This window comes from Exserohilum turcica (genome assembly GCF_000359705.1).
Source record: "Exserohilum turcica Et28A unplaced genomic scaffold SETTUscaffold_4, whole genome shotgun sequence".
Taxonomy (NCBI): domain Eukaryota; kingdom Fungi; phylum Ascomycota; class Dothideomycetes; order Pleosporales; family Pleosporaceae; genus Exserohilum; species Exserohilum turcicum.
The window spans coordinates 2,074,711-2,087,138 of NW_007360247.1; the positions used below are offsets into that span (position 1 = coordinate 2,074,711).

At 54.9% G+C, this 12,428-nt stretch overlaps 6 protein-coding genes across 6 annotated transcripts; 2 read left to right on the forward strand and 4 right to left on the reverse strand.

Annotated features, from left to right (window-relative positions):
• Positions 1-905: 905 nt before the first annotated feature.
• On the forward strand, positions 906-1,804 carry SETTUDRAFT_93063 (uncharacterized protein; the record flags this gene model as incomplete). Its single annotated transcript, XM_008030410.1, has 3 exons — positions 906-1,238; positions 1,403-1,570; positions 1,670-1,804. 3 exons carry the CDS (start codon positions 906-908, stop codon positions 1,802-1,804), a joined length of 636 nt encoding a protein of 211 aa, XP_008028601.1.
• A 399-nt stretch (positions 1,805-2,203) lies between these two features.
• SETTUDRAFT_21609 (uncharacterized protein) lies at positions 2,204-3,029 on the reverse strand (the record flags this gene model as incomplete). Its single annotated transcript, XM_008029850.1, has 2 exons — positions 2,204-2,626; positions 2,796-3,029. The coding sequence occupies 2 exons, from the start codon at positions 3,027-3,029 to the stop codon at positions 2,204-2,206; spliced, it is 657 nt and encodes a 218-aa protein (XP_008028041.1).
• Positions 3,030-3,868: 839 nt separating this feature from the next.
• SETTUDRAFT_180286 (uncharacterized protein) lies at positions 3,869-6,189 on the reverse strand (the record flags this gene model as incomplete). The annotated part of the gene is made up of 5 exons (XM_008030411.1): positions 3,869-4,675; positions 4,920-5,254; positions 5,343-5,388; positions 5,427-5,504; positions 5,590-6,189. 5 exons carry the CDS (start codon positions 6,187-6,189, stop codon positions 3,869-3,871), a joined length of 1,866 nt encoding a protein of 621 aa, XP_008028602.1.
• Positions 6,190-6,556: 367 nt separating this feature from the next.
• SETTUDRAFT_119377 (uncharacterized protein) lies at positions 6,557-9,988 on the reverse strand. The gene is made up of 2 exons (XM_008030412.1): positions 7,231-9,988; positions 6,557-7,180 (listed from the first exon to the last, which is right to left on the reverse strand). Exons 1-2 carry the CDS (start codon positions 9,971-9,973, stop codon positions 6,630-6,632), a joined length of 3,294 nt encoding a protein of 1,097 aa, XP_008028603.1. The 5' UTR covers positions 9,974-9,988; the 3' UTR covers positions 6,557-6,629.
• A 631-nt stretch (positions 9,989-10,619) lies between these two features.
• Positions 10,620-11,122, forward strand: SETTUDRAFT_21613 (uncharacterized protein; the record flags this gene model as incomplete). Its single annotated transcript, XM_008029851.1, has 2 exons — positions 10,620-10,808; positions 10,877-11,122. 2 exons carry the CDS (start codon positions 10,620-10,622, stop codon positions 11,120-11,122), a joined length of 435 nt encoding a protein of 144 aa, XP_008028042.1.
• Positions 11,123-11,215: 93 nt separating this feature from the next.
• On the reverse strand, positions 11,216-12,149 carry SETTUDRAFT_21614 (uncharacterized protein; the record flags this gene model as incomplete). The annotated part of the gene is made up of 3 exons (XM_008029852.1): positions 11,216-11,629; positions 11,677-12,048; positions 12,099-12,149. The coding sequence occupies 3 exons, from the start codon at positions 12,147-12,149 to the stop codon at positions 11,216-11,218; spliced, it is 837 nt and encodes a 278-aa protein (XP_008028043.1).
• Positions 12,150-12,428: the final 279 nt, after the last annotated feature.

Sequence of the window (12,428 nt, forward strand, 5' to 3'; positions counted from 1 at the left end):
TAATCGACGATTAGAGGCTGTGACTACTGCTGACGAGTTGTGCATGCCTATTATAAAGCCCGTCTCGTCAAAATTGTACATGTCGTTGTCCTGGATCCCATACTTGGCTTTGGTATTCTGTACAAGGCGGAACTAGCCCTGCATAAGCTCAGGATCTTCACAGAGGGCTCTCTTGTAGTCGTACTTTTGATTAAACTTTATCTTAAGCTCTGGGCGACGCTTTATGAATGCTTTAGGCCAGTTAGGGCCAACAGGGTCGCGGTGGCGGGCAGCTAGCAAAGAATTAGCTAGATCTTTGACAGCAGAAAGGCGCAGCGGAAATCCTCTTGCATCAAGATCAAGAATATTCTTGACAATCACCTCCTCTTCTGTTATAAGTAGTTTCATTAAGTTGGGCGAATAATCTTGTCGAGAAGGCTTTCCTGCGAGTCTTCGTCTTAGGGTACGTTTAGGCACGTTGTAGAGAGCTGCAGCGCGTAGAATGTTAATTGTCGCGTCGCATTTAATAGCCTAAATTGCAAGCTATACTTGAGACTCTTTTAAAGACTTTTTTGAATGAATTTGTTGAGACATCGCGAGTAGTAGTGAAAGTTGATGGGGGCTTGGCATTTTTGGTCACTCGCTATTCTCGGCCACTCGCTATACTTTGACGTTATAGAAATATACTAAGTCTAACTAAAATATATAATATATACATAGAGTAATAATATAAAAGAGTGATAGTGTATAGTAAGTGAAATAAGTAGTTAGATGATTAACCACTCGGCTTACATAACCAGCTAGATAGCGGCTCGCGCTCGGAACCTCAACTTCAAGCATTGCCCCAAACGGCGTCCTTGTCCACAGCGTCTCCCCCGCCGATTGCGCAGCACACCCGTGTGCAACCCGCCTCATCGCCCAACGCAATGCTCCCCGTCGCTCTCCGCGCGCTGCGCTCCCGCAGCACAGCCGCCGGCCGCCCGCTCGCCCGCAGCGTGTCAACCGCTACAACCAGCAACCAGGTGCCCGCCAACGACGCCGTCTCGCGCGACGCAAAGCCCAATGTATCCAAGACCAACGAGATGGCTACGTCGTCGGTCGGCGCGTTCGACCAGTCGCTGCAGGAATCCGTAGTCGACGCCGAGCAGCTGAGGACGACGCAGGCGCCCAACTTCAAGGGCATCTGGTCGAGGAGTCAGAATCCGAGGGCGGTTGCGATGAGCGGGCCACGATTCGAGCAGACGATTATCGCAGACCAGGTATGCCATTTTTTTCCCCTGGTTGGGCAAGAATCCCGCGGGAGAAGCATTGAGGATTTGGAGGGAGGAGGAGGAGGAAGTGCTATGACGTGGAGAGCCAAACAGGCAATTGGATACGAAAGAGCGGTGTTTTGCACATTTTAGCTAACAGCAACCTTTTCCAGCCTCGCCCTTATGCTGCCATTGAGCTGATCCACAAGCAACCCGTCCGCTGGACACACGACAAGGTTGTATCTTGTGACGGCGGCGGCGGCCCTCTTGGACACCCCCGCATCTTCATCAACACAGACAAGCCGCAGATTAACTGGTGCACATACTGCGGTATTCCCTTTGTACGTCCTGAGTTGCCCCTTGGGAGCTGTGGATGCTTCAAGTGCAATAATTGCAGCGGGCTTTGATGTTCAGCGGACAACATTGCTAATGGAATGCAGGCCAACGACAAGCACCGGGCTACTATCGAGGCCATGCCCGAGAGCGAGCGTTCATACCCGCTGGGCCCCAAGGGCGATGCGGCCGAAGTCAACGAGTCACAAAAGGTCACGGACGAGCCACTCGCACAGCGGTAGAGCAGTCTTGGGTTTTGCCGTGTATACATGAGTTCCAATTCAAAGTGCTGCAAGCAGGCATGCCGTTGACTTTTAGAACATTCAATTGACTGTAGAATATGCAGCTGACTGTGGAACATGCAATTGACTGGAATATGCAATTGACTGGAATATGCAATTGACTGGAATATGCAATTGACTGGAATATGCAATTGACTGGAATATGCAGTTGACTGTGGAATATGCAGTTGACTGTGGAATATGCAGTTGACTGTAGAACATGCAATTGACCTGTTTGGAAGCATGTGTGATGTCTCCAGGCTAGCTTTATCGTATAATGTTGAGACCTGAGACTTGGATAGACACATTGCTCGTTTAACTATATTATACACCCCGACTAACAAAAGGATATCACGCCACTCACATCTTCTCGCCCTGAATCGTGGCAACCACCTTGCGCGTATGCTTCGAGTCCCTAAACTCCAGATACCAGATACCCTGCCAGGTGCCGGTATTGAGTCTCCCATTGGTAATGGGGACCGTGACACTGGCGCCAATGAGGGCCGACTTGACGTGTGCAGGCATGTCATCGCTGCCCTCTGCATCGTGCCGATACAAGCCCTGGCCCTTTTTGTCCTCGGGCACAATGCGGTTCAGCGCCGTGCCCATGTCAGCGCGCACATCCTCGTCGAAGTTTTCGTTGAGCGACAGCGCGCACGACGTGTGCTGGATGAAGAGATTGAGCAGCCCCGTCTTGTACTGCTTGATTTCCGGGACTTCCTTGAGAATATGGTCGGTGATGAGGTAGCAGCCGCGGGAGCGGGAGGGTAGTGTGAGAGTTTTCTGGGACCTTTGGGGTTTGTCGTGTTAGTATGGGTTGTTGTAGTTGTGCAATTGCGAGGGCGAATCTCGTCTCTCTGTGTGTGTATGTGTGTGTATTCATGTAGATTTACACTCTTGGGGGGTTTTTTTTGCTTTCTTTCGTATTTGTAAGGAAAGTATACAAACATACCACGACATTATCGGCGCAGAAACACACGTTCGGACTCGTACACACGACACTCTTGCGCGGCGCGGGGGTCGGCACAAGGTAACTCGCAAGCGCGTTATACGGCGCCCAGAAAATAGATACAAAGACGCCCGGGAACAGCGCGAGCAGAAACACAGAGGCGAAGAGGAAGGTGGCGAGGTGCGAGCTGGCCGTGTGTTGGTGTTGGTGTTGCGCAGTGTGATGGGGCTGTGGCATCGAAAGAAAAGAAACAAGACGAAGCTGGTTGGGGTTGCGTGTGGAGAGGGGGGGGATGTGTTCGGAGGTTCTCGCGCGGAGGTGGGGTGCGGGTGGACGGCGGCGGCGGCGGCGTGTGACGTCAAGGCGAGTTGTGGGTTTTGGTGGGGTTGGGGGAGGGATACTAGGTGTGCTTTCATAGTTTAATTTTTGCCTTTTTTTTTCGCATAGGCTGTTGCTAATATCAAGTGCTTCTTATTAAAACTTTAATTCACGCTCATGCATATATCCTTACTGGGACGAATCTGGGTATCTAGCAGACGAGCACAAGCAAGTACCACATGCACGAGTTCGCGAACGGACAATTACTGGAACTATGATTACCCGCATGGATTCAGTTCTGATACTCGTTCAGAAAGCAAAAAAAAAAGTTGATCAAGACTCACTCTCATCAAAGACGGAAACCCTGACATGTACTGAGAACCCTTGAACGCAAATGAGTATGTATGTTACCAGCATCTGTTTTTGCATTCCCGCAATTTCCCCCCTGCCTTGCATGTTCGCAGAGATATCTCAAGTTCCCACCTGGGAAAATAACCATGTTGTCAATCTGGAGAACCAGAGAAAAAAAAGTGAAAAACTCCAAACGCCAATGTACCGAGCCCCCCCCCCCACCCCTCGGGTATCGTCATATACAAGGCTTATCCGTAAATTACCAAACCTAGCCATTATCAAAAAAAAGCCCCGCCAGTATCTTGAACTCATGTCGTCTGTTCGACAAAGGCAAGCAAAGCACTTCTTCTTCTCTTTGAATCCATCATAAGCATCCCTCTCTCTCTCTCTCTCTCGCTCCCTCTCATTTACGCACGATGAAACACCAAAAACCCAATCTCAGCATCCATCATCCAGCGACCAGGATGACACTCATTCTCAATCTGATAGTACGAGCGCAGGTGCCACTCGCCATTGACCTCGCGGCACCAAAACGGGTCGTCGTCGCGGGCATCAGCCGGGCGAATCTTGCGGGCATCATAGGCGCCGCGTGCCGTGGCGATGCGCCTGTTCTCGAGCTGAATGTCTTCGCGTGTGGGGGCAACGCGGGGGGAATGGCCGTGGACGTAGGCGGGCCTGGTTTCCCGGACGACGCGTGCAGCAGGAGAGGTGGTGTACGCGGGGGCCTGGCTGTTGGTCACATGGTACGTGGTTGTCGTGGTTGTAGTGGCAGGCGGGTAGACGTGTGTCGTGTAGCCGTACGTGGGCACCGTGTTGTAGTAGGTGCGCTGGTAGGGGTGGTAGAAGTTAGCAAGCGGGTACAGCGTGCCATACAAGTTGTAGTTGTAGTAGCCATAGCCACCGCTATGCAGGGGATAGGAGTAGCTGGGCACGACCGCCTGGGGGACAAGGGGACGGGTGTTGTATACCACGGGTTGGTAGGCGCTCGCTGCGTACCCGACGCCGACACCTGGGTATCCAACGCCGTAGCCATAGCCGGCTCCCATGACGCCAGTGGGTGCGGCGCCATTGGGAGCTTGGCCGGCGTAGCTGAGGATACCGCGTTGGCCGTGGCGCGGAGTGTAGATGTACTGGTGACGAGGTTTTGGGTACGCTTCCATTGCTCCGGTGGGTAGGCGCCGAGTACTTGGAGCGAAGAAACGAGTTGATGATGACTGTGGTGTTGTTGCCGAGGGAAAAGGTTATACAGACGAGGTAGTAGTTGCAAGTGTAGTGAAAGTAAAGGAAAGAGACAAGGTGAGGGCCAGAACACGGCCCGATGCGGCAAACAAGCTCAGGGTGAGTATATTTGCACGCGGACGTCCATGATGACATGCCGGCCAATAGCAGTGAGACAAGGCAGCGGTGTAATCAACGAACAGGCAGCCAGTGAGAGAGGAAAAGCAGTAATTCACTCACCATTGCGGAACTAACCGGCACAAGACTGCGTGCTCCAGTGTGGTAGCCCGTGCCATATGCGTATCCAGAGAAGCCCCCCGCCAGGACGCCTCGCGGATACACAGTGCCATGGTGAGAGTAGCGGCCAGCAGGCGGCTGGGCATAATACCGCGACGGGTAGTACGCACCGCCGAGACCGTATCTACGGCGACGAGACATGCCATAGCGCGGATGGTAGTCTGCAGTGTAGTAGCGCTGGCCGTTGCGCAGCTCGACTCTAGATTCGTACTTGTATTCGTCGTCGGTGAAGCACATGGTGGCGATTTGATCCGAGGCAAGAAAGAAAAGTAGACGGACTGGGTGGACGAAGCGTAAAGCAGAGTAAAGCAAAGCAAACAGAGACGCGCGCCATATGCGGAGAGACAGCCAGGCGAATGCATATACGCTTCACCTGTCCTTCACCACGCCATCTGTCCTCAATCGCCAACGGCTCCAAAAAGAAGAAGAAGAAGAATAGCATATGCTTACCCTGTGCGTTTCACATTGAACTGGATAAAAGGCCCAGGCGCCTACACACGATGCCCATTCATGAGCTGCACAAGTCTCCTTTTCACAACACAACACAACACAACAACAATCACCCGCTCTTCTTCCCGGCACTGCCACTGCTCTTCCCCACAACGCGCCTAACCCATCTCATAACAGGGGCGACAGTCCACCTGGCAAACGCGGGTGTCGCCCACACGCTAAACACAATGCGCGGCACAAGCAGCATCTTGACGATAGCATACGCGGCCGCGAACTCGACGACAAGCCGAACACCTCGACTTTGGCCCGCGCGCCCCGTCTCTTTGCCTTGAGCGTGCGCCGCCGCCTGTGCCTCGTCGGCGTCCTCGCTGCGGATCCAGCCTTTGCGCTGGAAATACCGCGAGAACCGCTGGATGCCCGCCGCGAGCCACGCGCCCTCTGTCAGCGCCGCAGGGACCCACTGCGTGTAGTGGAAGGTGGCCGCGAGCCCGAGCAGCGGCATCACGGCCGTCAGTTCGTGCAGGACGAGGAACGAGGTGACGTGTGTGACGGGCGCGTTGCCCAGCGCCTTGGTGTACTTGTGCAGGAACTTGGGGAGCCGCTTGTTGAAGCGCTCGATGCGCGATTGAGACGGCGGCGGCGGCGGCGGTGGAGTACTGGCGTCTGTGGCATACTGGCGGCGGCGGCCGAGTGCGGTTGGGTTACGTGGTGGGAATGCGAGGCGACGCGTGCTTGTGCGCAGGAAGAGGCTTTGGCAGAACATGGTCGTGGTGGTTTGATACCCGAGTGCTTTGTATGTGTGTATTTGCTTCCACCTCTTTCTTCTCTCTCTCTCTCTCTAAGCGCACACTCCGGATCTGCGTGCCTTTCTGCGCGGTAGAGCGTGCTGGGATCCCATTTCGGCGGAACAAGCAATGGCCTGTCGTGTACTTATGACCAAAGTTGGTCGGAAGGCTAGCGGGCCGAGCTTGGTTGATTACTTACGTCCACGACATGACCGTCGGTAAATCTGGTGCCTTGCATGCATGGCCGTTACCGTTTGGCCCGTTAGGGCTTCAGAGCTGCAGATCACGCGACAAGTGCACTCAATTGCATACATTGCACGCAACATGGGACTTGTAGTGTTATTGCTGGATCAAAAGACATGGTCTACACGTTTCTAATGCATACAACTACCGTACACCCGCCACAAAAAATTGCCGTCTATAGCTTCTCCGCTACCTCGACAAACTCCTCCAGGTTTCGCACTGGCCGCACCCCCGTGCTGACTTGCATGCTCGCCTTCCAAGCATGCACGTCTGTAATGAGAACCGGATGCGATGCGTCCACCACACTCTTCACATCCGCCGCAGCATCCAGTGGCTGTGGCGTGGCTGGCAGCCCAGAGTCTGCCACACCCAGCGCAGCCTGTGCTTCATCCAGAACCTTGGTTGCAATGTCCTTGTCTACCTTGGCGTCTTCCGTCACGTGGCTGGCGATGGCCTTGGAGATGTCCTCCTTGGACGACGCGTCTGCCACTCGTTTTTGGAAAGCTTCGTCGTCAAAGTTGAGCTTGTGTTCAGTGAAGATGATCTTGAGTGCTGCCACTGCCGCCGTCTTCTGCTCCTCGATCGGCGGCTCTTTGGCCTTGGCCTGTGCCTGGAGGTGTACGGACAGCTTCGAGCGTTGTGAGGAAGACGTCGACACGTATTGCTTATAAAATTCAACCATGTCCTTCTTCGACAGTGTCTCAAGCGTCTCGGCATCAACATCGGCTGTGTAATCGTTAGCACCAGAATAATGTGAGCGACATCTAAAGACATACCTTGCAGGAAATCATACGAGTCGCTGTAGATATGATTCCAGAACCTGTTGTCTTCCGACGAGAGATTCTTGAGTTTCGCCAAGCGCTTGTTGATCATGGCCCGCTTGTGACTTTCAAAGTCGTCCTCGCTCATCTCATCCAGAGTCGCCTCAAATGTGTTCAAGAAGTTTTCAATCCGGCCCTCCAAGTACCGGCAGTCCTTTTCACTCTGAATCAAGATGCGGTATCCGGACCAGACATCGTGGAAGCTGGATCCCGAAAAGACAACGTAGCCAAGCTGTTCAATCGTACGGAGCTGGTTGAAGCAAGGCTCGTCCGTCATCTGTCCCAGAAGCAGCAACTTGGCACGAACGAGGTTGTCGTAACGGTTCCCAACATACAAGCTGTACTCAATGCAGTGGTTGACGTTTTCCGGATCGCCCAGTTGCTTTTCCCAAATGAAGTTGCAGCCCGATGGCCATATCAGACCTCGTCGAGTTGGGACCTGGTTCGCCGGAAGTCGCCTAGGCTGGATAGTCCTCTCCACAAGGTCGGTAATCTTGAGAGCCTCCTCCTTGTACAAGTTGCCGTGCGCAAGAACTTCAATCTGACACTGTGCAAGAATTTGTGGGAAGAAATTCTGCACGTCTTGGGCAGTTACATTGTCCAGCTCGGGCAGTAGTTCTTCGTTCATGACCGACTTCTCGCTCTTGAATTGGCGCGAGTAGGTGCCAACCTGGTGGAACGGCTGTCCGTACTCCCAGTTGCGAAGATACCGCAGCATACGATCGTGGATGATGTTGAAACGATCCTGTGTCACTTCCAGATCCCGGACCTGAAGCAGGACCTTCTCCAACAACACATGCAGTTTGTCATTGTAGCCACTGACCGTTATCGACAAGCCATTGACGTGGTTGGTGAAATCATAAATCAGCCCCGCAATGTCGGCGTCGTACGCGTACTCGACCAGAGCGTCATTGACCAGCTCACGGTAGAGCGTGCACAACAGGTTAACGCGCGCTGTGACGTTTGTTATTGGTGTTCGGAGGTAGATGTGAACGTTAGCCTTGGGCACCCAGAATTGGTCATCCTTCTTCCACCATAGACGGACATTGTCATCATGGCGAATAAGCTTGGGCTCCTTGCTTGGTTGAGCGACGTCTTTCTTTTCCACATCCAGCCGCGTCGGTATGAACTCGTTCTTGTGGGGAAAGTGCAGCTCTGCCGGCCGCGTTTTGCTCTCAAAAGCCTGCTTGATCTCGGCGAGCAAGTCGTCGGGTATCCTCTCAATCTTGTACTCTGTCCCGTACCACTTCTCCTTTTGGTCCCAGCCGCCTGGGAAATCCTGGCTGATGATTGTCATCCTGAAGTTGTCTGGTCGCAGATACGACATGGCCTCACTGATCAGGTTGGCGTCAAACTTCCTGATGACGGCCGGTCCGCTTAGCAACATCTTGCGGTCGTACGGCTTCTGCATGATGCCTGCCAGCCCGCTGGCAGTCCGACTTGGTGGGCTCTTTTGCTTGAACCGGAACTCTACCTCACTGATGCGCATCTGCTCCTCCACCACCCACTCTTGGGGCGGCTGATCACGCATCAAGCCAATGTATTGAAATACAATCTTGGCAACCTCCTTGTAGTTCTTCAGACCTTCATCCGTCAACTTGATGTTGACAGTAAACAGACCTGAGCCCGGACAGAGCGTCGAGCCCCCTGCTCCCAGTCCATTTGCCCAGCCCTTTGCTTTGATATGCGCGAGAATGCTGCCAGGGCCTTCATGACCGAGCAAATGGCTAAGGTATCGCGAAGGATGTGACTCGTAAAATTTCTCCTCGTCGCGGTAGGCGAATTGAAGCTCCAGGGACCGAGACTGCAAGACGGGCCTGGCAAAGGTTTGCGTCAGAAGCTCCTTGTCTGTGTACACGGGAATGTCCCAGCGGTTCTGCCCAAGGTTCTTGTTTGGCACCTTGGAAAAGATGTCCTCTACCCATGATTCCAGGGTATCGAGACTCTCCCTTCCCAAGACTACCAGCTTCATCCTGTTCGCCGAGTAGTGCGTAGAGTGGAACTTGATGAACTCGTCGCGGATCTTGACGCCGCGCGCCAAGGGGTCATCATGCAGCGTCTTGTAACTGCCCGTGGAGAAGTGGTTGTAGGGGTGTTCGGGGTTGGCTAGCGCCTTGTTGAGCTGATGCATGCGCCAGGTGTCGTTCTGGAGGTTCTTCTTGTTCTCTGAATCCACCGCCTTGAGTTCGCGATCCACCGTGTCTTCCAAGAAGAGAGGGCTGATGAAGAATTGGCCAAACCGGTCCAACCCGCCCCATAGCGGCGACTCGTCTCTCGACTCGAGCAGGTTTGTCTGTGAGGCCTCTGGTGTCGCGGCGGTGCTGCTCGTCGGGGAAGACGACGAGTAGGAGAGCTCGAAATAGTAATTGGTCGAGGTGGATGCGGTAAAGGCATTCGAGTAGCCGCCGTGGCGCGTCAGGTACTGGTTGTAGGCATTCTCCTCGGGATACTTGTCGGTGCCCATGAACAGCAGGTGCTCTACCGCATGGGCAATGCCCGGCATGTCGGGCGCATCGCTGAAGCTGCCGACATTGACGTCCAGCGCGGCGCTGGCCTTGTCTGTGCCGGCCTCGTGTATCAACAGGACCTCTAATTGATTGGGCAGCGTGAGGATTCTGTACGAGCGGTCGTCGAGCTGCGGGCGCTCCAGGTCCTCGATTCTCTGCCGGACGGCTTCCCGTTCGAGCGCTTCCGCCATGATGGGCGACTGGTTTCTTTTTGCTGGTGAACTTGTGAGGCGGCGGCGGGTTGCAGGTGACGTGGCGGCCACGACCGGCGGGGCGAGAGGGTTATATATGTGGCGTGGCTGTGGGCGACTAGTGGCGGGCGAGGTGAAGGCCGAGGAGCAGTTTGCCGACGGCGCTGTGTACAGAGCTGGCCTCGTGACAGGCGGCAATCTGGTCGCGGTGGTTTGGTGGCGTGGTACGAGCGACCGATTTCCCACAGACTGTCGTGTGCCCAGGCGGCGGAGCATGCACAAGAATGCAAGTGGAGCCGGCGACGGTGAAGGGACGGACGGGGGCGCTGCCAACAAGGTGCTTGCTGGGCAGACGGATGCCAATTGCAGAGGGAATGCGCCCACACCACGACAGCGAAAACACCAAGGCCAGCAACAAGGACAAGCAAATGGGCGGTGAGGCAGGGCCAGAGGCTGTGGCGGGCGACGAGACTTGGGGGTGAGGCTGGCGACTAGACGTACGTACTTAGCGATGGGCGTCGCATCGCTCGCATAGCATACTTAGCTTTCGATAAGACGGGGGGCGGCCCTATCACCGGCGCTGCCGCATTGCCCCCCCCCCATCCACCTTTACTGCAATCAGCCATAGGCCTCGTTTGCGGCCAACATGGTACCCAGAGCATTGCAGGCAGGCTACGCGAACACGACGGGCTTCCGAAAGGTGGTCAAGGCCACCATCTACATCAAGAAGAAGGACGGCATGTCCGACGACGCCTTTGTCGCCTACTACAACCACCACCACGCCCAGCGGGCCGTGCCCATCCTCCAGCGGCACGGCATCATCAGCTACAGTCTTGTAGGCGTTTCGCATTCATGAATTGCACATGCCCAGTGCAGCATGGGCCGGGGCTGAGACTGCAGCAGACGTATCATCTCGAGCGCGACCGCAAGGCCATCCAGGACATCATGCACGGAAACGCAAAACTCATGGAATATGACGCCATCTGCACTTTTGTCTTTCCCGACTATCTCGCGCTAGCCAGGTTCATGTACGACAAGGACGGCGCCGCGCTGAGCGACGACCACGGCAACTTCATGGACGACAGCCACATGAAGATGATGGTGGGCGACGAGTACGTGCTGGTGGAGAACGGCGAAAAGGTCGGGTGACGGCATGTGCAAGCGAAGAAGACCGAGTCTCCGGGGGGTATCATTACTTAAACCGTGCCAGGCGTACAAATACATGGAGCGAGCCCGCCGTCTCTATCTCCGGCCCTTGCTTTTCCCTCTGCCTGAAGATGCGCGTGCCGTTGACGGGTTTGAGCAGTTGGCTGCGATATGTCCCTTTTCTCCACACTTGTAGCAGTCCACGTTGTTCATGCGGCCAGACCCGCCGCTGATGCCTCCTCCTCCTCCTCCTCCGCCGCCTGACCGCCGCCCGCCCGAAATAGACGTCAAGCCATTGAGGTTTCTGTCCTCGTTTGGTCGCGTGGGCAGTGCTTTTGGCGTGCTCTGACCCATGCTTGCGCGACTCTTCTTGGATTCTCGCTTTTCCGCGGCCATTTCGCGCTTCGTCTGTCGAATAAGGTCTGCCGCGGCATCGTCCGAGTCGTCATCGTCCGACGAAGACTCGTCTTCTGATTCCGAGTTTTCTGCTTTTACAAAGGGCGCCGAGGGCTACACATCATTAGTCAAAGAAACCGCTTGAGCCGGCGCACACATACTTCTGCTTTCTTGACACCACCCCCAAACTGCATGCGCACCGGCTTGCTCTCCTCGTCGTCGTCTTCTTCGGAATCGTCCTCTGCATCGATCTCCGCGTACCCCGCATGCCTCACATTCATGGCGTCCTGCCTCTTTCCCTCGAGCGGATCTTGGAAGCTCAACACCCACTTGGTCTCACCCGCATGTTGCGCTGCCCTTTCCAATGCCGCTTGGCGTTTTTCTTCTTCAGCGTCGAGTCCCGACTGGATGATTTCGCGGTCAGAAGTCCCTATGGCAGACGCGCCATTCGACAGACGCGCTTTTTTCGAGGGAGGGCCATTGGGTGTTGAAGGCGACGAGGTCGAAGACTTTGCAGCCGCGCGCTGCATGAACTACACACGGATTAGCATATTTCCATGACCCGAAGGATGCGGGCGCCCACCTTCATGCCCATCAGTCCCTTGGACATTGTTTTGGGCGTGTTTCCCGACATGTTGGCTGTGACTTGCGGCGGTTGGGGTTCCGTATGAAGAGTAGACTGAGGATGCCGTAAAACTTCCGGTCGTGTTTTCGCAAAGTCGCGTCCGGGCAGCTTTTGGCGCACGGGCCCTCTCGCTATCGATAAGCACGTGCCCAGCAATGATGCAACCAGGCGGGCTATTGTTAACCGAGATGTGGGCTTCTTTGGCGCCTTGGGGTGTAGACCTAATATCACCCATTCCAAATACTTGAACGCCCCTCGGCATTACACGCCGGATTAATGATACGCCTG

Excerpts from the sequence above, each read along its gene's own strand:
- SETTUDRAFT_119377 (XM_008030412.1), bottom strand. The coding sequence starts at position 9,973 with ATGGCGGAAGCGCTCGAACGGGAAGCCGTCCGGCAGAGAATCGAGGAC. Across the intron at positions 7,181-7,230 it reads CTCGTATGATTTCCTGCAAG|CCGATGTTGATGCCGAGACG; the intron begins GTATGTCTTTAG and ends ACGATTACACAG.